General features: G+C 41.4%; 1 protein-coding gene across 5 annotated transcripts in view; it reads right to left on the reverse strand.

Moving 5' to 3' along the window:
• The window catches only part of enox2 (ecto-NOX disulfide-thiol exchanger 2), a 184,595-nt gene that overhangs the window by 10,225 nt on the left and 147,352 nt on the right, over positions 1–27,018 (reverse strand). For all 5 annotated transcript variants that reach the window (XM_085244976.1, XM_085245004.1, XM_085244995.1 and 2 more), the window contains 7 exons: positions 25,844–26,050; positions 19,752–19,985; positions 18,254–18,466; positions 14,750–14,856; positions 10,657–10,771; positions 6,069–6,256; positions 3,551–3,691 (listed from right to left, as the gene is read on the reverse strand). In XM_085244976.1, the coding sequence (XP_085101102.1) occupies positions 3,551–3,691; positions 6,069–6,256; positions 10,657–10,771; positions 14,750–14,856; positions 18,254–18,466; positions 19,752–19,985; positions 25,844–26,050 (1,205 nt within the window). The remainder of the gene's footprint in view (positions 1–3,550; positions 3,692–6,068; positions 6,257–10,656; positions 10,772–14,749; positions 14,857–18,253; positions 18,467–19,751; positions 19,986–25,843; positions 26,051–27,018) is intronic.

The raw sequence follows: 27,018 nt of genomic DNA on the forward strand, positions 1-27,018 counted from the left end.
TTACAAAGGCACCTAACTCAAGGGATGAGCCAGTGTTATGTCAACACAGACGACTGAGCAAAGAATCAATTTGAAATTGCATCTTTAGGCACTTTGTTACTAGCAGTCTTTTCCCAAAAACACCAATGTAGATTAATAAAGCAGCAGGTGTGGCCACGTGGCTCCTATCTGGCAGGTAATATCCCCCAATCTGGTGACCATACTCTGACATCGCTGTTAGTTACAGCCTCTCTGAGAGAAAAAAACACTGCTTTGTGTGATGCCGGTGCAGATGCATGACACAAAGGACAAAATGTTCAGGACTGAGAGTGCGTGACTGGGTAAGGCTGGTGGTCGGCGTGACATAAAATCGCAGCTGCAGAAAAGGGAAGAAACCATTTGAGTTTGGTCAACTGTGCTCAATGTGTTTCTAGTTAAAAAAGTGAATTAATTTCTTTGGTATTTTTGTCATGCGGGTGTTGTGAGAACATACAGTTCAGATGGTTAGCCAGCCTGCCTCACAGAAGAGAAAAACCCTTAAAAACTGCATTATCTGGTGCAGACGAGGGCACGGTGAGATGGGAGTTGCTGCTGGCGCTGCCTTACTGTTAGACAAACAGGTTACAACCTAAAGGCTGAAGGTATTTATTTTGGCAGTAATCTTTTTGCTGGCATGGATGTTCTGCAGAGAGCTTTTAAAAACTCTGTTTACACCTAGGTATGTTACTTGGATAACGATAAGGGCCTTGAAATACTCAGCATTGTTATAATGAGGCAGCAAGGGCAGGTTTTCATTTTATGATAGTAAGGATGTAGAGATAATGATTGAAGAGCCTGTGGAGACTGATTAAATGTACCCGACTGGGCAGGATGCTGTTGAGGGTGCGTGCGGAAAGTTGGCCTTATGGGAGTTATTTAAAAGAAAAACAAGCCTTGCTACGAGCGATCGCTGTTTTTGGTGAAATAACGCTACATTCTGGTTCAGTGTGCTGTCACCCACTCAAAGATGAGACTCTGGCTGACCAAGGGAGAGGTGCTTTAGAGGCACCACAGCCCAGTCTTCTGTGTAGTCCAGCTTAAACACTGAATAAGGTCTGAATTAAAAACTCTAGAAATGGGTACATGAAAATCTAAAGCCTCGTTTGATTTACATTTAGCTCATGTCATTTTCTCATAGGTCATCTTCTTGACCATGTGCAGAAACCATCTACTACAGATTGGTCTCTGTAAGCCTTGTTCTGATCACTTAAACTGTATACTATATGAATTCGCAGTGGAGTCCAAACTTTCCACGGCTTAAGGCGGCGCTTCAGGTGAGAAAACACTCAGACAAATCCCATTTTTCCCCCACTGGGTTGTGCATCGTGAGTTGGTTCCCCAGGGTGAGACTGTTAATGTGGACTTTTACTGTACTGTCCTGAGGCGTCTGCCAGAGAAGTTTCAGCTGAGAAAACTGGAAGTGCCACTGTGTGCTGGTTCACAGCGCGCAGTGAAAACAGAGGAGTTTGTTGGCTGCGCAAACACAATCTTCACTCACAACCCGCATCACTAGATTGCCAAATTTGCCTCCCTTCATCTAGATCCCGAAAATGAAAATAAAGCTGAAACATTCCCATTTTGACACGTTAAAGAGGAAGAATGCATAAGAAGCACTTCCTATGAGAGAGCCAAAAATAGCATTCCCACTTGAAAGTAGTTCAGAAGTGAACAAGATGGTGACCTTCAAAGTGGCACTGGCCAAATTTACAGCAGGTCAGGCTTGTGACTCGTGTGCACCTTCCTCTCTGAAGTTTTTGTGCACAGCTGTACAGATTTCAGTTTCTTGTGCAGGTCTGAGTTTGGCCCCAAAACAAAATGAAAATTTGTAAAGAAAGACTAAGTGAATACCAGGTTGTGATCTAGGTCAAGCTTTGCTGTTTTTCAAACGTTTGATGTAGCCAGCACAGTCGAAGCACAAGCAGAAATGGTGCAACCGAATAAACAAAACAGAGGCTGAAACTCACCAGTTAGTTTTGCAATTAACGTCGACGGTCATATTTCTGCTCTACAGTCAGCTACAGCAACAAGCTGCCATTTGGACGAAATGATTTGGAGATGGAGAACAATTACATTCAGTCTGTTACCATTTACAAGGGGAATAATGCCACCAAACATCACTTAAGAGAAGGTAAAAGAGAGAAGTTCTTTTATTTTTTGATTATTATTTTATTATACTTTGATTTTCAGTCAACAAATCAAGTGATCAGAGCTGAAAGCAGCTGAAAATGGAACTACCTGGAAGATATGGTGCAGCTATAGTTTACTAGCTCAATTTGTTTCTATGGATGCCTGCAGACACTGAAAAATGTTTGAATACACAAATGACACACAGGCCTTTAAATGGGTATTAGTTAAAATGTTCTTTTGCTTTTTAGTAGGGCACATTACTATTACATAAACAGAGGGAATTCATAAATGTCATTTTACTGAACTACTTACAACATGAACGCTGCAACATTAATATTTTTTGGAGTAAAATTACAAATGAAAAACTTGATTATACCGTGGTTTAAAAAACGAATAAACACTCCAGGGAGGAAAATGAGAACGAAACCTCCAGTAAAAGTCAGAAATCTCATTGCAGTCTGTCCTTTTTCCCCCAGTTTTGATATTTTGAAGACCCCATTCATGCTAATGGTAAATAGCCTGTATTTGTATAGCTTTACTTGGTCCTAAGGACCCCAAAGCACTTTACATATCCAGTCATCCACCCATTCACACACACATTCACACACTGGTGATGGCAGCTACATTGTAGCCACAGCCACCCTGGGGCGCACTGACAGAGGCGAGGCTGCCGGACACTGGCGCCACCGGGCCCTCTGACCACCACCAGTAGGCAACGGGTGAAGTGTCTTGCCCAAGGACACAACGACCGAGACTGTCCAAGCCGGGGCTCGAACCGGCAACCTTCCGATTACAAGACAAACCGCCAACTCTTGAGCCACGATTCATGCTGAAGTGCATCAATTTCTTTTTTCAGACTTTATACATGTAACTGTGAGCACAAAGGTTCTCATGTATAGTTTGATATTTATATGGTTCAGCCACCATTGAATGGTTTGTTTGCAGTCAAGCACACTGGTTTTTCCACCCAATGTGGCCATTTTGGGATCCTGATGAGTTTAGAAGAGCTTTAAACTAGTTCAAAGTGATTTTCTCAACCCCAGACTACTTACTGCAGCATTCACATTGCTCGCTGTTTATTTATTTATGATTTACATCTTTAATTTCTTTTGTGCACTGAAACTTCTTGAAGGCCTCGGACTAATTTCTTTCCCATTAAAGTGCAGAATAATAACTGTTCTAACAAATAAACTCACTCTCCTATGAAACGCAGAATGGCAACGCTCACATGTTCCCAGTGAAAGCGTGCATGTCTGTCACCTACCAAATCAAATCAAATCAAATCAAATCACTTTTTATTGTCACATCACATGTGCAGGCACACTGGCACAGCACATGCGAGTGAAATTCTTGTGTGCGAGCCCCACAAGCAACAGAGATGTGCAAACACAACAACACAAACTACCTGCATTACGTGTGCGTTTTGCAGGTTCTGGAGACCTTCCTTCAGGTTCTGCACTTGATTCTTCAGCTGTTGTTTTTCCTCCAAACTCTTCTCCAGCTCGGCCTCCCGCTGTTTTAATTCTTCCCTCATTTTTAACAGTTGCTGTAAAAACAAAAAAGCGAGCACATTAAGCCACTAATGCCTTTGTGAGCTAACTAACCGTGACAATGCTAACCTCATAATCAACCTGCTCTGAAAGCAGAGGAACAATACGCCATTTGTTCATTAATATTTAGCATCTAATCCCCATACTGGTAATTGGAACTTCAGCTCAATACAAAAAAGCAATTAGATATGGATGTGAATTATATGATTAATAAACATTTTTACAGAAAGAAAAATTCTGCTCTCGTGCATGTGTCCAAGAGGAATCATTTTGCAGATCTTTCAGTCAAAAATGAATATGCATGAATATAGAAGAAAAACTCTTAATAGGGATGTTAATTGGAACGCTCATTTGGGTTTCATGCTTGCTTTGAGTACCAGAAGAACCAGTTTTGAGAAAGCTTTGAAGGCTAACACCTAGATTTGTGTCCAATTTGTCTGACGTTTCTTCCTGAACACAGATAAAAAGATCCACCTTCTGTGTTCATTTCAACACAAAGGCGGTACGCTTGTTGGAGGGGGGTCTTTGCAGCTAGAAATGTTCGCCTGCACTCCTAATCACTCAGTGCTTTTTGTCTGTTACACTATAATTCACAAGAATACGAGACAAGGTTGTCAGTATGTGCTGATATTTTTGTTTACTTTCTAGTCTGAGGGACTCTGCAATACAACGTGTGGACGCTGACAAAGGAGAGGTATCCCATTGCAGCGCCTTCCAGTTCATTTAATCCATTCACCTAATCTTTTCATAAACACACCACGGGATATGCAAGTTGGAAAGGTAATTACTCTCCGTGAGCAGAAATGAGCAGCGGGGGTTTAATGGATTTTTCTTCTTCTAAACATGAATTGATCATAATTTCCATTACCTGAGACACCCAGAGTGAGTCAAACTTTAGCATTGTAAAGGCAGATTTAAGGATTTCTGACAGCCTATGGCTGCTCATTTCAAATTTAGAAAGATTATTAAGCTGTTAGGTAAAGATCTAGTAGTTAAGATAATATTTCAGTGATCGTTTTGATCTTAATCAGCAGATCCGGTTCACAATGCTGAAACAGAATTAGAGTTAATTGAACTTATGCATGTCCTTGTTTCCCCATTTTGCTGCAGAACGACTCAACAGACCTTATAAAACTGTTTGCTGATCTGCTGTTTTCAAGGTCAAGAATAAAAGGCTCCAAAAGGTAACCCATACAAATAATAAAAACTTTAAATGACTTAGCCAATATAGTCTTAAAGATTATCTTCTTTACTTTTGGACAGCTTTCAGTGTGGCTGCTTTTCCCCCTAAAACATAAAAAAATACTAAAGCCAATTCCTTGTAGAGGATCAACAGCGGTGATGAGAGGTGTGTCCTCAGCTGTGACCCAGCATGTAGGCGTGTAGGGTCAGGAGGGTGATCCAGGGGATCTGGGTCACTTTGCACCTTCACTTTGTCCCCAGACTGTTCTGACTGCAATTTTCCACAATCTGGAAACCAGGTGGAAACTCTGCAGGCACTGTGGAGGCACAAGTGCAAGGGGACCAGAAAAAACACTTCTGTGTAGGGATGTAAAACATGAGCTGAACGAAAATGGGTCCAGAGGTGCATGAAAAGATCATGCATCCTCACATGCAGCATTAAGTCAAATTATTTTTGGAGTTTTAGGAGCCTATTAACTAAACTTTGTAGACTTGAACCTGTAAAATGTCTGCACATGCTTTGTGACATTACTGACCAGCTCAGCCTCCTATCTTTCAGAAAACTTGACCTCACTCCTTGACCTTGGGGTTGAGGTCTTTTTTTGCCTGTCCCGTTTGGGTCTTTTGCCATCAGAATTATTGTCTAGAGGCAAAGAAAGATGCCCAAATGTTTTAAAACACTTAGATGGGTTCTTTTCAAAGTAGGAAATGTAAAAAGTTATTCAGCAACTTTTAGATTGAAACCTAGTTCATGTCATTAAAATCCTAATAATGTTTTTTCAATATCTTTTTTTGATTAAATGGTCTGAAATGGTTTTAATAGGCTTGGGTTCGTTCCAAGAACATGCTGTTTGAATCGCAGCACATAGCTCTCCAGTTCCAAATAAAACCCGTTCTGACAGTGAACAAGTGTTCCAGTAAAAATATTTTTCAGCTGCTCTTCACAGATGCTCCAGACAACTGTGCTTCTCTACGTGCTCCCAAATAGCACTTAGCTACCATTTAAAGTGCTGGGTCATGGATAAATGACAGCGAAGGTTTCAGCTTGCATTTCAACGAGTTAACCTGAGCGACCTTGTTGGTACAAAGTACCCAGTGCCGACAGGAACCAATAGGAGATTAAACCCACTGATGGACAGAAGGCTGGAAGATGGTGTCTCTGTATGCTTCTGTGTAGACAATAAGCATCACCTTCTGCATGCCTTGTAGAGCCTGCTGCAGGAAGCTGAGCTGCTGTGAGTGAGTGTTGTCCTCCTCGCTCCTAATTGGCTGATTTTTGCCTTGTTCTTGTTTTAGCAGCTCCACCTCGTTCCTGTAGGCGTCCAGCTGGCAGCGTAGGGAGTCGTTCTCCTCCTTTAATGCCTCTGCTTGGGAAACTCCTACATAATAAACACAGAGAAAATTAAATATTCTGGTTATCATGGATCGCCACCGGTCATTCCATGTATTCATTTAACACCCCTAACAATACAAATTCCAGTTGAGATAAGGCTCAGTTTTACTGTGTCACTCCTGATACGGTGCTCTTGAGTTTTCCCCGAGCTGTTTGTCCTCTGAAGACGTATATATTAAAACACAAAGAAGATAGTAAAGGTTGCACCTCTGACAGTGACATGTGCAGTCATGATTGCATCACTCCTCATTCACAGAGGCAACAGCAGCAGGTGACTATTAGAGAGTTGATAACAAAAGAGTTAGGACAGAGCATGACAGAAAAAGATGGTATTTATCTACAAAGCAGCTGACATCAAAGCTCCAGAAAGCTTGGTTTACATCCCATTATTTTACCCACTGTTATTTTATTCGCAGTTGGAGGATTTCTTTCACTTGGATAGGCATGAAATTTACATACCATATTCCTGATAATATAATGAAGCATTTTCTGTTTGCAACCACTTTGATTTGCACCTCTGACTGGCTTCAGCTACCCAACAATAATGGCTGAGGCACAAAGGCAGCCATCAAGGTCAGAAATAATGGTCAAAAACTGATATCTCAGAAATAAAGTTGAAGAAAAAGCTAAAGAATGTGTAGTGATGGGATCGTGTTACCTGCGACGTGTTATGTTTCTGATATATAATTGGTAAAAATCGAATTTAGTAATAAATATATCATCGAAACAGTACTTTGTGTTCACAAGTCAGGCTACGGTGATTTTTGAGATGTGGCTTCTTTTTGATCTAAACTGAACACCTGGAAAATTTCAGATCTGCTAAAATCCAGAGGCAGACACGCCCTTTGGTGCAGGTTTTGCCAGAGAAACATTTTGCCACGTCTGCACACAGACACATACAGATTCACAAGATGAAAATCATGCCAGCTAGAGTATCACGGCTGGCAACAACTCACTGCTATATCCTGGACTTCAGCTCAGGCACATTTACTTTTCACTGCCATCAGGCGACACCCAGCCTCACAGATCTATCTTTAACAACGTATGTAATTCTTTATCTTAATAATTCAGCCAAGGACTAAAATACATTTTCAAACAAACCATTGGGTTTAACAGTGAACTGAATAATGTAGTGTGCATGAAGTGTGGTTTCCCAGTGAGTTTGTCTGTTTTTTCATTCAGATAAAATAGATGCCAGGAGAAGATGGACTCAAGCTAGGGAGAGACCTAGGTGAGAAAAGTGACACAGAAGCTTATTGTAGTTTCCTTTCATGAAAGTAAACCGCTATGAAAGTCTATTTCAGTTAGCCAGTTGCTACAATAAGCTAGCCAATAGGTTCCACTGCTAGCAGGGTTAGCTTACATTTGCACACTGTTCAATACAAAGTACTGAAAGCAGTGAAACATCACTTATAATGTCTATAAAGAATTTTCCTTTTGATGTAATTATAAGAAAGGCTGGACCATGATTATTAATTCCCATCTTTAAAGTTTGATGCTTCAACTTTTTTTACTTCAATATGGACCTTTTGTATGCAGAAATATTTTTCTGCCAGTCACAGTTATAAGTTACACTTATGAACCTCATACAAATCCCAATTTAATCCCCGCTTATAGCAAAACAAATACATACGATGTTTGATCAACTGAGAAAGTGCTGTGTCTCCAGGTTAACAGTGAGGATATCATTCAAAGACATTTTGAAATTGGAACCAGAGGCTCCTTCCCTTTCATAACTTGAATGACAGCGGCTTGGCAAGATATTAAAAAGAAAAAACAACTCGCATCACATTTTGAGTAAATCCAGACTGATGAACAAGTTCACTATATGAAATTTTATAGCTGACCCAGGGAGGAAAGCTTGGAGAAAACTTTACATTGCTACCCATAATGCTTTTCCTTATTTTCTGTGTAGTGCATGCTTACACTAAGCACTGCAGAACTTTCAAACACTGAGGTCAATATATATGAAAGTTATCCCTGTGAGCCAAAAGCTCGAGCTGCTCTAAATGTTTACTTTGAGGCATATTTTCTACTCTGGGCTCTGTAAAATGTCAATGACACTGGATAAACTGATATGGCCACACCAGGCCAACAGCACTAGCTGTGAAAGACGGCCCCAACAACTCCTGTTCAAACGCTTTTAGTAGGGGTAGCAAATCAAAGAAACGCTGGGAAAGGAAAGAGGAAGGGAACGAAAGCAGCTTGTTTTAGACCAGTGACTGGCTGGACCAAGCTGAGGGGTTTGCACTAATCCACAGTATAAGATAAATACAGATTTTACAAAACTGTTACTGATACAAAGCTACAATTTTAGAGTCCACGAATGAAAACAAGACTTTGGAAATGAGCATAAGGCAGAGGTGGTTAGTGTCCTCACAGGAGAAAAGGTTGCTGTAAGCTGCGGGCTCGCTTTGTGGTGTTTGAATGCTCTCATTGTTTCTGTGTAAGTTTTCTCCAGGCACTCTGCTTTCCTCCAGTAGTCCAAAGATGTGTGTGTAAAGCTAATTGGTGATTCTAAACTGCTGATCTGTCCAGGATATACCCTTATGTCAGCTGAAAAAGGGGCCTCCCCCCATCCCCCTTAAACCAAAGCAGAAAGGGTAGTTAAGCAAACAAGCATTGTAGGTCCCCTTTAGAAAGCAGACTGGGTAACCAAATGTAAATGATATTTAGCTACTTTTCAAGCATTCTAACACAAAAGGGCCCAAAGTCCAACAGTACAATGCTGTCAAGTTGGTGGAGCACTGTCACTTCTATATACCATGTCCGGGGATCAAACACCTGTAGTATATATTAATGTACTCAAAGCTGTAATAATACCAGAGTGTTCTAGCCAGTAGCTCTCATCTGGACATTTGACCTGACCTACTGAGTAAAGGAGTAGATTGGGAGGAGGTATTATTCCATGAGATCTGCTTAGCTCCAAAGATGTCCACTACTATATCGGTTCTGCTCTCCTACTGCAAGCCTTGAGCAGAAGCTCTTTGGGAAACTGCAACACACTGACTGGACTGGGGAGATAAGCCCCATCCTGTGTGAGTGAGTGTGTGCATGAAAGCATGTCTTGTTAGGTTTTGTGTGGGTGTTCACGAGTGCTGCCTGCAGTCTATCATGGAGGACCATTGGCAGTGTTAATGAACTCTTGCTGGGCGTGTGTGTGTGTGTGTGTCCACGCTGGGTTTGTGTGTGCTCTTTCCTACCAGCAAAATGAAGGTTTGAGATGAGAAGTGTATTGATCTGAGAGCCTCATCAGCTTGGTGTGAGGAGATGTCAACTGCTTGGCCAGATTCTGTTACGTAACAGGCAAAGCTATCGACCTGCAGATATCCGCGAGTGTGCACGTAGGCATACACCTTCGGGTGTACAGTCATGCACAGAAGCGGCTCTTTTGCCTTCTATTCTGTACATGAGTCAGATGCGGAGCATCGATTCCCTTTTTAAGAGGCTGCAGTCATAACACAGGTGTTTTTAGCCGGGATGGTTGACGTGTAAACATGCCCGTTTGCTTAAAGGTTAGTGAGTGTGTGTGTGTGTGTGTGTGTGTGTGTGTGTGTGTGTGTGGGGGGGGGTGCAACACTCAGCCTGTTAACACAAATACGAAAAAGTGTCACATTAACACCTGCCACCTCAGCCAATCCTGCAGCATTGAGCGAAATGACAGGTCTTTGACAGCAATGCTGATTAATGATAGCTAAACAGCAAGGCTGCAAAAGAGAAGGGGCTGAAGTGACGAGTGCATTTACATACATTTGCATGCTAATTAGAGATGCTGTCATATTAGCAAAAGGCAGAGATCAGGCTGATTAACAGCCAAGAAGAAACCACACATCCGAGACATGAAAAGAGGCACAGAACATGGGATGAAGAGGCCTCACATGTGGTTCCCTGCATGTTGCACCAATGACTACTATAGAATTATTGGGTTATTGTTATGGGGTTTGAGGGATTAGCAGCATCATTAACTTTTGTTGCTTCAGCAAACACAAAGAGTCTCCTTTGAGGGAGCAACAGAAGATTATGGCACTTCAGTGATACCCCAATCTGAAATTAGATGGCAGCTGGCAGATGTGGACAGATTGGCACATGTACATGCTCCTATGTGTACATTCACTGGGGTGGACTGAGGTGAATGACATTCAGCACTTATGTTCAACATTAACTCAGGCTAGCCTGCATATTGTCAGCAACTTGATGTAGTCTGAATGTGTTTTTTTATTCATGCAGGCATGTCAGGTGCTTGGGGGATGATTACTGTCGTTTCAGTCAAACAGAGCTGTCTCCCTCAGTTATTTAACAGTCTCTGTGCTGATCCTTTGGAAATCGTGATCAGTGTACTTCCTGTCAAGATGACAGAAGTGCTGAACTGTGGATGCATATGCATACCTGAGTCCTCAGAGTCCTTGCTGTCAGGGGCATCCTCCATATCATCATCAGACATCTCCATCTCCTCCTCTCGTCTGATGCCCATCAGCTGCTCGTTGTGCATGTTTCTAATCTCCTGCAAAACACAGTGAAAAGAGCGACGGGTCAAAACTGCAAAGACTCCAGAGTGATGCACATTTTAGCAGGTGCTGATCAGTAAACTCCTTCAAAGTTGACGCTAAAGGAAAACTGAGCTGCAAAGGAAAACTTTTAACATATTGGTACAGAACAAAGGAGTGCAGCTGCAGAGAGATAAAAAGGATGATATCAGAGCTAGGGCTCAGTTCCTTCTATGGCTCGGAAATGGGGTATATGGTAGCACATATACAATGAGACCTCACCGTTTTGTACTTGGAGAAAAACAGTACACATTAAAGCAGCCATACAAATGCAACTCTACCATCTGTCAATGAAATCAAAGCTCCTCAATTTCACTACACACTGATTCACAACAACAAACCATGATAAGTGTCTCGGTGCACATTGCGCCTGCTGCTGGTTTTTATGCCCATGTTTTATTCTAATTGAGGGCACATCTGGAAACACCAGCAGTAACTGTAAAATACCAATCTTCTCCATTTCATTTCACCCTCACAGACAGAATCGCTAATGACTACATCCATCTGGAGACCAGTAACCAGAAGCAGGTTTCAAAATGGTTTAAAGATTAAGGTCATACCACTGAAATGGAGTGGCTGTAATTGAGACAAAACCTTCCAGGTTTGTGCTGAGAGAAAGTCAAAACCAACAAACGAATAAACATATGGTCGACTGTTAATACTAAGACTATCCTACCACATCTTCATTGTTTGGTCTGTGTCTGGACCTTTATGTAACATGCTTGCATTTTAGTGTAAAATATACATCTCGAAAGAATTATAATGCACAGCTAATTTAGATGTACGATGCATTAGATACACGATTACATGCTCTGACAGGCCTAATATTTTAGCTTGTGCTGCAAAAGGGGTGAGGACTTGATTCACACATGTATGCAACACATATTAATGAATATAATAAAAGCAGTTGTTAATATAACAGCTACACAATCATCTATAGAGCTCAACCTTTGTTGCAGCTTAACGGTTGAACTTTGAGGCAGCCGATTTAAAGCCAAAGGCATCGATCAATATCATCTCACCATGATACTCCTCTCTCCTGCGACTTCACTCATTTACAGCATTTAGCGATCAAAAGTGATTTAAACTTTGACCTCCATTTATTTGTGTTGTCCTCGGGATTCCCATACACTTGTTTGCCATACACCTAGGGGTCATTTTTGACCCGAGGACAACACAAGGGTTAAATCATTAAATATATGATTTATGCTTTAGAACAAAAGCAAAACATACAAACCATCACTTAACAAGCCTGCATGAGCCTCTAGTGTCTTTCAAAGGAGTTTTTTCAAAGCATGATATTCTCTTCATGTATTACACACAACTACACGGACACATTATCAACAGGGTGTCTCTTAGGCAATCAATGAAATAAAGACAGTGAAACATGAAAACAAGTATTTACTGAAATAAATACAGAAAGACACATATGGGGAGTGCTGTGTTTACAAACACCATCAGTAGATAAAAAGTGCAAAAACAATGAAATAACAATTTCTAAGGGAGGGAGCAAAAAAGCCGCCCAAGCAGCCCAAGAGTAAATACATTTAAAACCATCTGTCAGCTGATGTTATCAGCCTGAGCCCGTGGCACAGGTCAAACAGGTACTCGAAACACACAAGCACATGTGGAGAAACAACCCTCTGTGCACAAGCACACATCCACTGCATGTACACAAACACACCACATAAAAACAGAGAGACAGCTGTTGTCTGATTCTGCCTGTGAGCTGCAGCTCCTCAACAGCGCCGCCCGTTCCTCTATTATTCGCCTTTAGGCCACAGAGTGATACTGGCTGCCTCTGATGTTAAACTGTCCCCAAACAAACACACTTACTTACCTATTCTCTATACACTGGACAGCGGCTGCAAGCACTACAGCCTCTAAGACAGATAGGCATGAACAAAATAAAACCATTATTTGATAGTAATGTAAAGAAATGATCAGCTTTAATGGTTAAAGTCGAAGCATCCACCTCTACAGCCACATGCAGTTTTTGACTTTTTAAACCCATTGTTTTGGTTCTCTGACCTTCACACACAATGTGTAGTTGCCTTTCACACTTCTTGTTACACGTCCATATATAACTAAAGGTAACAGCTTCCGGCTCACGCAGCTGAGTGCACTGTACCAACCCAGCAATATAGGCGTGGATGTGTTTCTTGTAAGCAATCATGAAATGCAAGTGCACTTTTTGGAATTGTAAGCATTCAGTGAAGCATAAAGGAGCATTGCCTCCTTAGAGGTTGGTTTTTTTCTATACCTAACGTGAGTAATTGTTCCCTATTTATTTAATACATTTTAGAAGAGTTTTTTTTTCTGCCTGCTGCAGGTTAAGCTCAAGTGCCAGACTGATCCAAAGCAATGAGCTGACAGATACTAAAACACCTCACAGTCTTTGAATGTACAGGGAGTAAGGGCACCGAGTGATTTATTAGGATAATCTATACTTGAAGACGCCTACCGGTTGCATATGACCTCGCTAGTTACGATTACTTTCCCCCAGGCCCTGAGCCCTAACAGCCAGAGATAAAGACTCAACTCGGGTTTATGCTAACCCAACAGCTAGAGTTGAAATTACTTCACTTATCGCTCACTTTGAGACAAGCACACAATGTCACGAAGTGTCTAAATCGCTTCTCAGCGATTGTAAGTGTAAAACAGCCTGAAGAGAAAACACTTCGAAGGATGTTTCAAACAGGGATGTTTCCTTGTATCAGGACATATTTAGCAGCAGTGTCCACCCACCGTGGTCTCTTTTGTTTACATTTAGGGTCATACTGTACACTCAAATGTATGCAAGGCAGGAAAAGAACAGAAAAAACCCCAAGGCCTGATGTAAACACTGTTCACAGCATAAGAGATTTGAAAACTTTCAATATCTAAGAGTATGTTTTTATATATGTACAAAAGTATGATTCGCCAGTGAGTGTATTGCTTAAGGACTGAGTGAGGAATGGCAACAAAACAAAAGGGTCTTTCCTGATGGCAGCATGTGCAATTAAATATGCATCATTCTGCTTTCTCTTACTCAGAGGCCTTAACATGAGCCATTATAAACACAATTTCCATGCTCATAATTCTGCAGTACATCTGATAATTGGAGCGACATTTCTGATTTGCACCACCACCTACCTTCAATGTGAAGTTTTTTGCACAAGTTGACTGCTGCTTCTGCTATGACTTATTTTGTTATTAATGAGCATCTTAACTGGGCTTTAACTTGCATCTTAAAACGGTTGTTTTTCATACTATGGTTCAAAGAAACTTACCAATCAGATATGCTCATATATGGTCCATTAGACGCAGGACTGCAACACATGCCAGACCCTCCATTACATACAACCCATCATCATGTCAATTAATGTTCCATTTGGCAGAGAGAGAAAATAGCAAGCAGACAGCAGATGACAAAAGTGCTGTTAGACTTGAAAATGAATATGCTTTTAGCTCTCAATATATGTCCCTCAATCATTTACTTCAGAGAACGAAAAAAGCCCCCCCAAAATCAACATCTTCTAATTTATTGGTGAAGAGGGCAGGGAAGGCTTGTACAGATTTACCTTTCTTCTTGAACACACTTAGGGGTGGAAGAAACAGACTCACCAAGCACCTTGTATCTCTTCATGGGGGAGGCAAGGCTGGAGGAAGGAGTGGAGGAGGAAAGGGCAGAGGTCTGGGCCTCAGTCTGTGCCTGGATCTCGCAATGACTCGATTGAGAAGGCACCTGCTCTGCAGCCTTGCTTCAGTCAAAGTACTTACTATTACAAGGGCTCTGCCCTTTCCTATTATTTCTTTATTATTACCATCACCTCTTTGGTATCAAACAACATTTTAAAGAGCTTTACATTGAGAAGGCGTAAAACAAAGTGGGATAATGACTAATTTTTTCCATAAATGATGTGATTGACACAGTTAAATCAAAATGTACCAACCTCTGCTTGTTTGCGCCACATGTCCAGATTCTTGCGCTGAGCTTTGGAGAAATGGTCCCATGCCTTTTGTTTGGAAGCAGCTTGGAATACAGACACAATCTGTTCAACTGTGGCAGGATGCAGGGAAGGACCAGTGACCACCCAAAGACAGAGAGAGAGAGGGAGAAAGAGAGAAAGAGAGAGAGGACAGTTGGGAAGGAGCAGAGGAGTGAAAAAGCGGAGTCAACTAGGGATGTAAAGAACTGTGTGTGTGTGTGTGTGTGTGTGTGTGTGTGTGTGTGTGTGTGTGTGTGTGTGTGTGTGTGTGAGAGAGAGTGTGTGTGTTCGTTCAGTGGTATATGCATGCGTGTGTTCTACTTACCAGCTGATGCCAGTGCATCATCCTATGGGAGAGTGATCAGATAGTTCCCACAAGCAAAAGTTCAATAAATTATACAATTTCCGCAGAGCGTGCTTGAATTATATGAGACAAACTGGTTTCTGCAGAGCAGTTGCTCTTTAGCACATGTCTACTCTTGACTTTAATTACCAACACGGCTCTATAGCACAAATTGATTATTTTAGTTCAAGCTGACACAAACATAACCACTGGATCACTAAACTTGGCAGTTATTCATGAACCCCAGAGGATAAACTCCCCTGAAATTTTCTGAAGGAACATCTTGTAGTTCTGTAGCTATCTTGAAATATTTCCAGGCACATATTTGGGAAGCTACTTCACTCAGCTTCTTACTACAAGCAAGCAAATTAATGGGTAATCTGCATTTAACAGGTATGGTATAATTAAACCGAGTGGCTTACGATTAGCCAAATACACCACCATGTCTAACAAATTTGAACATACCGAATTCAATCTTGACACTGACTGAAGAGTTACTCATATCTTCTTTTTTCCTGTCAGTTCAGGTGCTTTTAAATGCCAGTTGGGAATATCACAGGTTTCCCCAAAAATGTCAGCTTTCCAGTCATAATTACATCTTGGATGCTGAAGTTAATACTAGTTAAAAAAGACAAATTATAGTACCTCACATGTGACTTGAAGAAAGGAAGGAGTACAGTGTCTCAGAGCTGCAAGCATGGCTGCAGACTTATTGTTTAATGAGGGACATTTTGCTCAGCAACTGCCAGCTGCCAAAAATAACCAAGGCCAACTCTCAGTATGCTACCGTTGACCACAATGCAGCTCCACTGCAGACGTGGGCTCTCAAGAACCTTGCCCAAGGACAACAAGTTGTTCAAGTAAGAGTGTTCCTGATTTATTTTTCCTGTGCAAATGCCATAAGCTCCATGCCGCTGCTAAAACCTTTTACACGACTGTAACTACAAAGTCGTTTAAAGGGTAGAGACTCGAGTCTGGACTTTGAGTTTTTTCGGGTCATCGTGCCTAATTAGCACGAGGCAATACGCCAGAACCTTTAACTTCAGGGTCTCCATTTACTCTGGAAGCGATGTGGTTGGGGACAGCTGCTCTGGGTCTAAATATATTCTGTGTCAGATTTTGTCTTATGTGCAGTACATCAACTGAGTGATTTTTCCACCACCAGCTACCTGTCTGTTGTCATGCAGGTGGTCATGGGTGGTCTGTGTATCTCAGAAGCCCTAACTCACGCAGAGGGGGAGCCAATAAGACCTCCAGTTAAGTGTGCGTTGGTGTGTGTGTGTTTGCAGAGTGGTGAGAGATAGCACAGTTCAAGGATCAATATCATCTTCCCAGCACCCTGTAATTTGATGGATCCAATCGATGGTCAGGGGAAAGAAGAGAGGCACATGTTCAGACAGGCTTTCAGGCCTGTGAGCATATATGGAAATATTTATACATTTTGTATACTACTCGTCTTCGACACGGCAGAAAGTCGGTCAAATACAACCTCTTCACTGTCAATTATCTGGAGTTTCTGGAGAAGCAATGTGCTTTTGAGTCTGTTTTTTTCAGGGCTTTAAGTAACACAACTTCAAATCTAGTGAGGTAGCAGCAGAAGCCAGTATCTCAAAACCTGGGCATATGCAATGTGACTGTATGCAACAATAGATACCACTAAAGATTAAGTGAACATGTTTTTGTTAAATTTGGGATAAGAGACATCCTGTAAGGTGACATATAGCTTCACAAACTACAATTTGTGGACGGCAAGTAGTAAAGCAGACAGACTTTAACTGTTATGACAAATAAAGCCTCCCCCACAGGCTGAGTTACAGTATCAGGAAAAAGCTAAGAATTTATGTTTGGCTGAAATAATTGAGAATGGCCAATACAAAACAACAATAACAACAACAACAACAACAACCAGGCCTGCCTCTCTTTCTGGTTTATACAAAGAACTATATACCCACCATCTGTGTTTTCCATGTGCATTGTTTATCTAATAAAAATGAAACAGCGAAACTAGCGACCGTCTCTAATGACGTTACGTTGTATTTAACATGCATGTGGTGACAAAGTGTTGCAGACTTTAGTGTAAATCAGCAGCTGAAGAGCTGAAGCTGCCAAAGGTGGGTTTCTCCATTTTATTATGCCTTTGGCTTTTTATCAACATCAGTGTGCAAAGCATTCCCTGTACATGCTTGCTCTCCAGTGTATTCTTGCAGAAAGTATGTTACTACGTCCATCCTGCAACCTTAACATTCCACTCCTGTGTTTTCTTCCAACAACAATATGAACCTTTCATTCCTCTGACTTTTTAAAGAAATATTTTGTATTATAGATGCAACAAAAAGGGAGCAGGAGCCTTACAGGGAACATTTCGTGGCGATCGTGGCTCAAGAGTTGGGAGTTCGCCTTGTAATCGGAAGGTTGCCGGTTCGAGCCCCGGCTTGGACAGTCTCGGTCGTTGTGTCCTTGGGCGAGACGCTTCACCCGTTGCCTACTGGTGGTGGTCAGAGGGCCCGGTGGCGCCAGTGTCCGGCAGCCTCGCCTCTGTCAGTGCGCCCCAGGGCGGCTGTGGCTACAATGTAGCTGCCATCACCAGTGTGTGGATGTGTGTGTGAATGGGTGAATGATCGTGTAAAGCGCTTTGGGGTCCTTCGGGACTAATAAAGAGCTATATAAATACAGACCATTTTCATTCTTAGGAAAGAAATTAAACTTACCTTTAAGCCATGGTCCCAACAACAATTTAGTACAAGACAAGAGGGCAGCTATGACACTATTAAGCCTAACCTTTAAATCCGCAGTGTGTCGGTCAGTAGTTACATTTGTGTGCAAGCACACGGTCTGTGCATCATGTGAGAGACTGTGAACAATGTCATACTTACTTTTTAGTGGATTACAGTTCTCCAGAATGCAGGCTTGATTTGGATTCTTGGTGCCTTTGCCTAGCTTACAAACTATTTACATTCAATGTGGGTGTGCTATCCTAAAACTTACACTGAACCAAAAAGGATTTGACTCATGCCATCATATCCTCTTCCTGCATTGCACAATAAGGAGCTTACTTACAGTATATACAGTGTAAATATTGAAATATGCAAGTGTGTGTTTGTGAGAGACAGACTGTAGTAACTCACATTGAGCCAGTATACCAGCCAGAGCAGTCTTGAACTTGTCTTTGGCTTCTTCCATCTCTTTTTCATGCTGACTCTTCTCGCTCATCAGCCGGCGGATGTGGCTGTTGGAGGACTGGATCATGGAGTAGAAGTTGTTGGCGTTTCTGCGGTTAACTTCGCCTCGTTCAAGCCAGGTCAGGAGCACACGAACCGCTTCAGGAAATTTGCCGTCATCTGGGCAAGAAAGAGTAAGAGTTACGATTGACACGGAAAAGAAAAAACGTGCTGTACCCTGTACAGTCTCACGAAAGGAGAGGAGTGCACCAAACACCAAGCATGATGATAAAGCAGAGACTTCTCACCTATAATCCCATAAGGCTGAAAATATGCTCTGCTTTCTGGTCACTAATAAATGTTTCATATAATAAACTGTGAAACGCAGGAACATTGTAATATTAAAAACATGTTCTCCTGTACTGACCATATACAAAATAAAAGCAGGGTTAATAAGAGCAAGGAAACATTAAAAGCAAGTGCCTCTGGATGAAAGAAAAACAAATTATGACACACAGTTATATATTTGGAAACAAATAACTTTGTGGACTTCAACAACAGCTAAGGGCAGAGACAAGCACCCATTTATAGGGATCTTGGTGAAAACCTCTATAGGTGTCTTGTCATTAAAAGCAGGATCTGAGTTATACAACTGCCTGGGGGAAACGGCTAAATCCTCTTTCCCCTTTGGAAAGAAAACCTAAATCTGAAGCAATAGTTGGGATAAAAGTTTTCACAACAGCAGCCCAAAGTGATCAGAAACAAATCCTTGGCTAGAACGGCACAGTGCTGGAGTTCTTCGCACCAAAGGCTGGGGAAGGGAGAGCTGAAAAAGACTCACGCAGATGGTTGAGAGGCACAAAGTCACAGCCATTTTGTTATTAGGCAACTGTGACTGAGACCTGGAAGTGTCACTGCTCATTAGTGAAACAAGTTTATTCAGCCAGAAACTCGACAGAAAGCCGAGAACGGGAGAAAGAGCTGAGAAGAAAAAAATAGAGAGGATGAGCAGGGAGGAGAGTAGAAGAGAGAGGACGAGATAAGAGAGAAGCATTTGCTGAGGGGAGAGTAAACTGATATACTGTGTTTAACAGCCGTTTCGTCTTTTGAAAGCAAATTTGTTAGAACATCAGAATTACTTTCTCAGATTTACCGGCTGCAGTTTATGGCTGTTCCTGTAATGTCCTGCTCTGGGAAATCCCTGCAAGCACACACACTCGCAGTACTCAACCACCGTCATGACTTATTATCTACCTTGTCAGTTTTTGGATTGCATGAATAAAGACAGTACCATGAGGCCTATTTTTGTATTCTCTCAATAACAATGTGACAGAAGCAAATGATTTCTTCCACACATGCGACAGGTTCTTCTCTTCTGCCAATCTGTGTTTCTTATGTTTGTGTTGTCATATCCTGCATGCTTTTCATTGTACATGCTTCACAGATTGCCAGCATCCATGTCTACCTTTGATCTTGTCTCCCAGCTGACCGCACTCGTGCTCAGAGTAGTGGACGATGGGAGGAGGGGATGGTGGCCGGAGGCGATCTTCTTCCATCTTGCGTCTGTGACGCTCCTCTCTGGCTAACATGCGCTGGCGACATTCCCACTCATAGAGGTCGTCTCTGGCCTGTGCGAAGTCGACGTGGAGGCGTCCAGTGTCTTTTTTGTCTGTGCTTGAACCCAAACGGATACGATAACCTAGGAAGGAAACGGAAATTGTAAATAAAAGAGAAATAATGGTCGAACGAAGTAGGAGGCGCTTAAGAGAAACTAATGTGGAGGAGCAGAAGGAGCAACGGTAAACGTACCAGTACAAGTGAACAACTTTGTGCACACAGTTTTTATAATGTGATGTGCAATCTGCTTAGTAACAGCGTGATCACAGGTGTTACATGTTAGCCTAACGATTTCAGAATTTAGTCCAAACCACTGCTACATTTTTCCTGTCTCACAAAGCCTCTGGTTTCATTTGTTACTTCACAGTTCAGAACACGAAGGGAAAAAAGTAGAGGGTAACATGTGACATCACTCGTCACAGAGTAACAGTTACGCAGCCTCCTGTGGCACGTAGACTGCTGCAGCAAAGCAATGCAAGGCATGAATGCTTCTAATCCCGGACATCTGTCAAATTCGTACGTCCTGTTTACATCAGTTTCTTATTAAACCGTGCTCATTTGTCTTTGGTACTCTCCATTAGTCTTACACCTTCTACACTGCTCGAAAAACTGAGAAAAATGATTTAAGTTACACTTGACTGAACTGAAAAGCAATACATTTGAAAGGAGTGACACTCTAAAAAGGTATGTGTAGTCGGTGCCACTGGGGATTTCCTCTGAGCCAACGGTAAAACACTTTCCATTACTTTCAACAATGTGTATTTAGATCCAACAAAATCCAGTGAAGACACTTTTTATTGGGATCTACGAGTTGATTCACCTCCAGCATGCCCTCATCATTACTCTCTTTTTCTTGTTAGATCTCTTGGTTTGAGAAGATATATTAGCTGTAGGGTTTGTGGAGTACAGAAGGCCTGCATCCTTTTGGGAATACACAAGGGAGACTTAGAGAGGCCAATTACTTCTCTAGTGGCACTGAAACACCACAATATCCCTCATTACCCCCACTCTTCTCCACACTAGTTCCCACTTATCCCCACTCTCCCCTCCTTACTCAATTTCCACTAATGGCTGGTTGTGGACTGAAGTGAAATCTGGTCCATTTTGTGATTTAATTGCTTCGAAATGATCAAAGTGCATCCAACGTGTGTTTTCGGTCACACGTGTAAGAGTGTGTTTTCCAACTGAGCAAAGTAATGATGTGCAGAGTGATTTACTGACAGACACAACACACTCTCATCAAAGGAAAAATAAAAAGAGGGTGAAACAGTGTTGGATGCCAACAACAACAAACAAAAAAAAAAAGCAGGAAAAGAAATGAGCGCGAGTTCAGGGTCTCGACTGTCTGCTCCCTCTGCTTCAGGCTCCCAGTCTACTACTGCTCCAATATTTCATATGAGGAGATCTTGGTGTGGGCTGCTTGAGTGGGTGTCATCTCTAGGTAGTGTTTGCACAGTGTGTGTGTGTGGTATTATTTATGGGGGAACTACACAGCTCTGTCAACACTTTAATATATGGACCCCCACTCCCACATCTCACTGTAAGAGTATATGTGGACGAAATCGACGGGTCTCTCATTCAAACCCACACTCAGACATACACACACCTGCCTACCTACCTGCATGGACACACAATAACGCAGAGAATATTCCTGAATTGGGTTAAGAGTTTGGGGGGAGCAGGAACACAGGACAATGTGTTTGCTCTGAGAGATTTAAGATGTCTGTAGTCCAGAAGCTACTGTGGTAATATAGGAGCCTATAAGCCAATGATACATGGTTAGTAGAGGTTTTTTGCCTTCATGGTAAATGGATTTTTTTGGCACCTGTAGTAGAAAACTCCGCGTAGATCTCTTTCCTTAAGTGACTTAATAGAGACTAGCCAGTTTTTGATTTCTGATGGTGCTCAGTCTAATAAAGAAATACGAAAACATTTTTAATAATTGAATGCTCTTCTTTGTGGTATAGCCACAAAGTTTAACCTTGGGTGCTGAAGGTGAATTACAAATGCACTGATCTACTGGGATTTCCCTGTACCACCATCTCTAGATTTTACAGAGAAAGAAAAAAATATCCAAAAGGTCTTTTTTGTGGGATTTTGAATATTTAACCACTTGATATAAACAAAGTACGTAGAAGAGCATCTCTAAACGCACAACACACTGAGCCTTGAAGCAGATGGGCTACAGCAGCAGAAGACTGCAGCAGGTGCCACTCCTGTCAGCTAAGAACAGCAATATAAAGCTAAAATTCACACAGACTCACCACAATTGGACAATGGAGGACTGGAAAAAAACTCTGCCTGGACTGGTGACTCTCGATTACTGCGGCAACAGTAGGGTCAGAATTTGGTGTAAACATCATCTATCCTGCCTTGTATCAGACTGGCGGTGTTGTAGTGGTGTGAGGTAGTGCTGGGCGATATGGAAAAAATATTTATCACGATATGAATTATTTTATATCACGATAACGATATATATCATTATATACCACCTGACCTGTGGTCATCTAGAAAGTACGCAGTCTGTAAACAGCAAGTGCCGAGGGTGCAGTCTTTGTTGTGAGTTACCGTAAAGTATGTCGCAAATCCGGGTGCACGTACAGCAGCACCAGGTCGCAAACCACAAGACGGAATTTCTTTGCAAAAATTATCATTTTTTTTATACTTTATCTTCTCTTGCATAAAGTTAAGAGCATTTATAGTGAGAAGACAACACTAATATATTTGCCACAGGCTACTTAACCCTTTAAGACCTACCATAGAACCAAGTCCGCCAGAGCTTATCTTTATGTTTTTACATGCTGTAGTGCCATTTGTGGGAGCATTTCAAGTTTCCATACATCAATACAACCGTTATAGCCCAAATATTAAAAATATGTATGCATTAAGTCCATAGTAACTATATAAATTGCAAAAATTTGTAGTGCAATAAACTACAAAAAATTTAAAATCGTTTTTGTTTTTTTGTTTTTACATATATTTCTAGTAAGAAAAATTTAAGAGGCTTATCCCTCAAAACTGTAAATACAAAAAAGTTGCACAAAATAGTTTCCAACCACGAGAAATTTTGAGTGTCTTCATAGTTTTATTTCTGAGATACACTAATTTTTATATACTACAGGAAAAATGAAAATAAATATTATAATTATAATTTCTAAGCATCCCAGAAACGATACAGAAAAGCATAAAATCAAACATGACTTTTAAAAACACCAACATAGGCTTATAAGGCCCTTTCGCGGAAATGACGTCACTTCCGGTTTCGGGCAGGTAATGGCGGATGTGCGATAGTTCGTGCTGACGTATATGCCAACGTAGGAAGTGTTATGAACATCAGCAAAGCGTGTTTCTGGAATATTATGCTTTTGTTGCTGCAAGTGCTTCTTATGCAATGTTTGCAAAGCTATATGTGGAAGGAAATCGTGACCTAGGGCAAGCTGATGGCATTAGATGTAAGTACGACTCCGGTTTCACATGCAAAAAATTTTTTTTCGCTACCTTACGTGGTTCCAGTTCTACAGGGATTTAAAAATAGTTAGGTAAAACGGAGTTTGCCTGCTCCGACCGGTTGTAAAGGGTTAACTATATATTTTATGTAATAATTTATAAAATTTGGGTTAGAAACGATAGAAGACACTTTTCTCTCGTCCACACGATACATATCGTCATATCGCCCAGCACTAGTTGGAGGGATGTTTTCTGGCAATCCATTGTTTCAACACCGCAGCCTGAGTGCTGCTGCTGACCATGTCCATCCCTTTATAACCACACTGTACCCATCTTCTGATGGCTACTTTGAGTAAGGTAACATGCCACGTCACAAAGCTCAAACCATCACAAACTGGTGTCCTTAACATGGAAATTAGATCACTGTACTAAAAAGGCCTCCACAGTCACCCCATCGCAATCCAGGAAAGCACCTTCGGGTTGTGGTGCAACTGAAAAAATCTGCAGCAACTGTGTGATGCTATTACGTTATCGTCATGCTATGTTAACATGGAGCAGACTCTCTTATGAATGTCTCCAGCAGAATAAGGCAGTTCTCATATCAGAAAGAGGGCAGGGCTCTAGAGTGCGACCAATTTGGTCGCAAATGCGACCAAATTTTTCAGTGGTGCGACTAAAAATAAATATTTGGTCGCACAGGTGCGACCAACTGTTCCGGTAACAAAAAAAAAATCTCTGTAACTCTCCGTGTGGTCAACAACAGACACACATTATGCCCCTATCGTGGACTAAACCAATCAGAGATAGTCAGGGGCGGGACCTCTCTGATTGGCCGTGGTCCAGTTGAAAGTGCAGGTGGAAGAGAGAGGTGAGTAGCTTGAATAAAGCGATATCAATTCATTAACGGATTCCACACAAAGACCTAAACACGGAGCGGACCCAACACATCAGAATCAGCTTTGTCTTTCTCGGCTTTCTCACCCGACGGCCTGAACACGGACACGCTGTCGGAGCTTAGCGATTCTTCGGGTCCGCGCTGTGTTTACGTCTTTTTGCGCTGATTCTGAGCTGCAGGTTTTGCCTCTCTCCAACCAAAATTCACCGAGCCTGCAGCAAAAGAAGCAGCAAACTGCGCTTCACATTTGATCAATGTCGTCATGAATTCCCTCTGACTTTTGCTGTTTTGCTTCCACCACGATAAAAATCACACTTCCTGCACAGCTCTCTCTCTCTCTGTACTTCAGGAACAGTTTCCCGTCTCAAATCTGTTTTCTGCATTATTCATTCGCTTATTACCCACCAGTCTACCGTTGTTTACAGCGCTTTTTCTTTTTTTCACTTAAATGACCTCGGACAAGAAAGCCTAATTTCTGCTGTTCAATACTGAAGAAATTTAAATTTCTTAAAATTATGCAAAATTGCAGAATATTTTTAAGGTTATCTGCTATAAAAAGCCAGACCAGGAAAATCTCCTTCATGTTTTCCTGTGTTTTATTCTCAGTTACTTTCACACAAAGGCATCTGCTGTGATTTTCACAATTCTGATGAAGTCTCATGTGTATCAGTGCTGATAAATGATCAGAATTATAATATTTCTGACTGTCTGAGGCTAAATTGAATCAAATCAGGACTTTGAGAACCGGAATTGAATGGATTATAGAAATCAGTGATGATACTCAGCCCTAGTGAGCAGCCTAGGCCTGAGAGAAGTGGATGTACTGTAGCTGTGGGTAATAAGAAAAGATGAAAAGAACTATTGATAACTTTTTTGTTAAGTTAAGGCCTGATCTGTCTGAAATTCATAGCCAGTGCTCTGACACGGTGCCATCAATATTTGAATGCTGAAAAAGCACAGTGTATCCAGAAAACACATTATATGCTGCAGTAAATGCACTGCCCAAGTGTCCCCTCTCCCCACGGCCTTTCAGCAGCAGACAGCAGCAAACAGGTCGTCAGAGGAGGCCAAGATGATGATTACGTTTTTAACATTTTCTACAATATTGACAAAGCACTTTAAGCACAAGTTTGTTAGTTAATAATTTAGAAATTAATATTGTCTGTATGGACTTCCCCCCCCAAAGAAAGTGCACATGTAAAACTGCGGTGTTAAGCGATGCGGTTGAAAAATTTGAGTGCGCCTAACTTTTGTGCCGGTACGCCTAAATTTTTAAAGTTAGGCGTACCGGTGCGCCCATGTCAAAAAGTTAGTCTAGAGCCCTGGAGGGTCAAACATGGTACCAGCAAGGTTTACACAGCGAGTTGTTTTAGCAAAGGTCTTCATATTTTCTGACAGTTGTTTTGTTTGTTTTTGGTAGGCATTTTACCAAAGCACTGAAGTGCTCAATGAAAACACGGATGGCAGCAGGACATCCACAAGCTCACTTTGTGATTCTTTAAGTGGTACTTGAACTACAGAAATTCACACCACTGCGTTTCATCAGTAAGGCCTTAAACAATAAATAAAATTAAGGCTTTAGATTTGCGACCTCTTACCTGACAGGAAGAGCGCCTTGTCCACAGTTGGCTCCTCCGCAAATCTGATATGGCAAAAGTTCTTCTTGCTTTTGCGTATGGCTGTGATATCGCCACACTGTCCAAAGACCTCCATGATGAGCTGCTCTGTGGCATTTTCTGGCAGACCACCGACAAACACAGTCTTACATCCCGGAGGGCGGTCTCTGGTTGCCGGAGGGGGCAGGTCTGTGACAAAGAACAGCCATGTGTAAGACATCATCAAGTTGAAATATAAATACGAGGCTGGAAAAACTAACAACTCTAATTAGTCGACAGCATTTCTTAATGTTTGCAGTTCAAAAAAGTCCTCTGCAATGTTTCTCAATCACTGCTGTGTGAACTTAAACACAGGCAACCCGAGAACAATTCGGGTAAAACACTTTATTTTGAGCATGAATTTTGCTCCTTGTGAAGATGAAAACAATACAAGCAGCGGTAACCATTGATTGGACTTTGCCAGAGAAAAGTGGTTTTCTTTAAAATTCATTGCAAGAAAAAAACAAAACAAAAACAAAGTAACAAACAGAACTATTATCAACAGCACTGCCTGAAAAATGAGGGAAAATGATTAAAAAACCTTTCATCACTTTGTAATAATAACATTTTGTTCAGCTTTTAATCGAATAGGTGTTTATTTTGTCTTTTTTAAGACATCTGTGTATTAAACATGGAGACAAGTCAAAACTATAGATGAAAATAAAGCAGAACTGCAGCCAACCATAAAAATAAAACCTGGATTATCATGTACAATAAAAATATCCATTAAAATAAAGAGAAGAGAAGACCATTGGTGCTATGAGAAATGCAAAATTTTAATAAATAATTATAGCATAATAAAGGATCCCATCACCAAATAAGCAAGACTGACAAAAGCAAATGCAGCGTAATAGCAGGGCATTAATGAAAAATCCATTTTAGAAAAAGCCTCTACATTCAGACTGAGAATAATGAGGGCCAGATCACAGCAACATTAAAAGAGCAAGATGGCATCTGTATATAATACAAGCAAAAACCAAATTCTCAGGGTGATGCTGTGCATTTTCAGTGAAGTCATTCTAGAATAGAGCACTCATGACCTAAAAAAATTATGAAGTTTAATCATATCATTAATGAATAATGACCTCTTTAAGCAAGAGTTTTTTTGTAAGAGAAAC

The sequence above is a fragment of the Mchenga conophoros genome, linkage group LG2, assembly GCF_057382185.1.
Source record: "Mchenga conophoros isolate Kocher_MC1m ecotype Shallow Benthic linkage group LG2, M_conophoros_male_GT1.1, whole genome shotgun sequence".
Lineage (NCBI taxonomy): Eukaryota > Metazoa > Chordata > Actinopteri > Cichliformes > Cichlidae > Mchenga > Mchenga conophoros.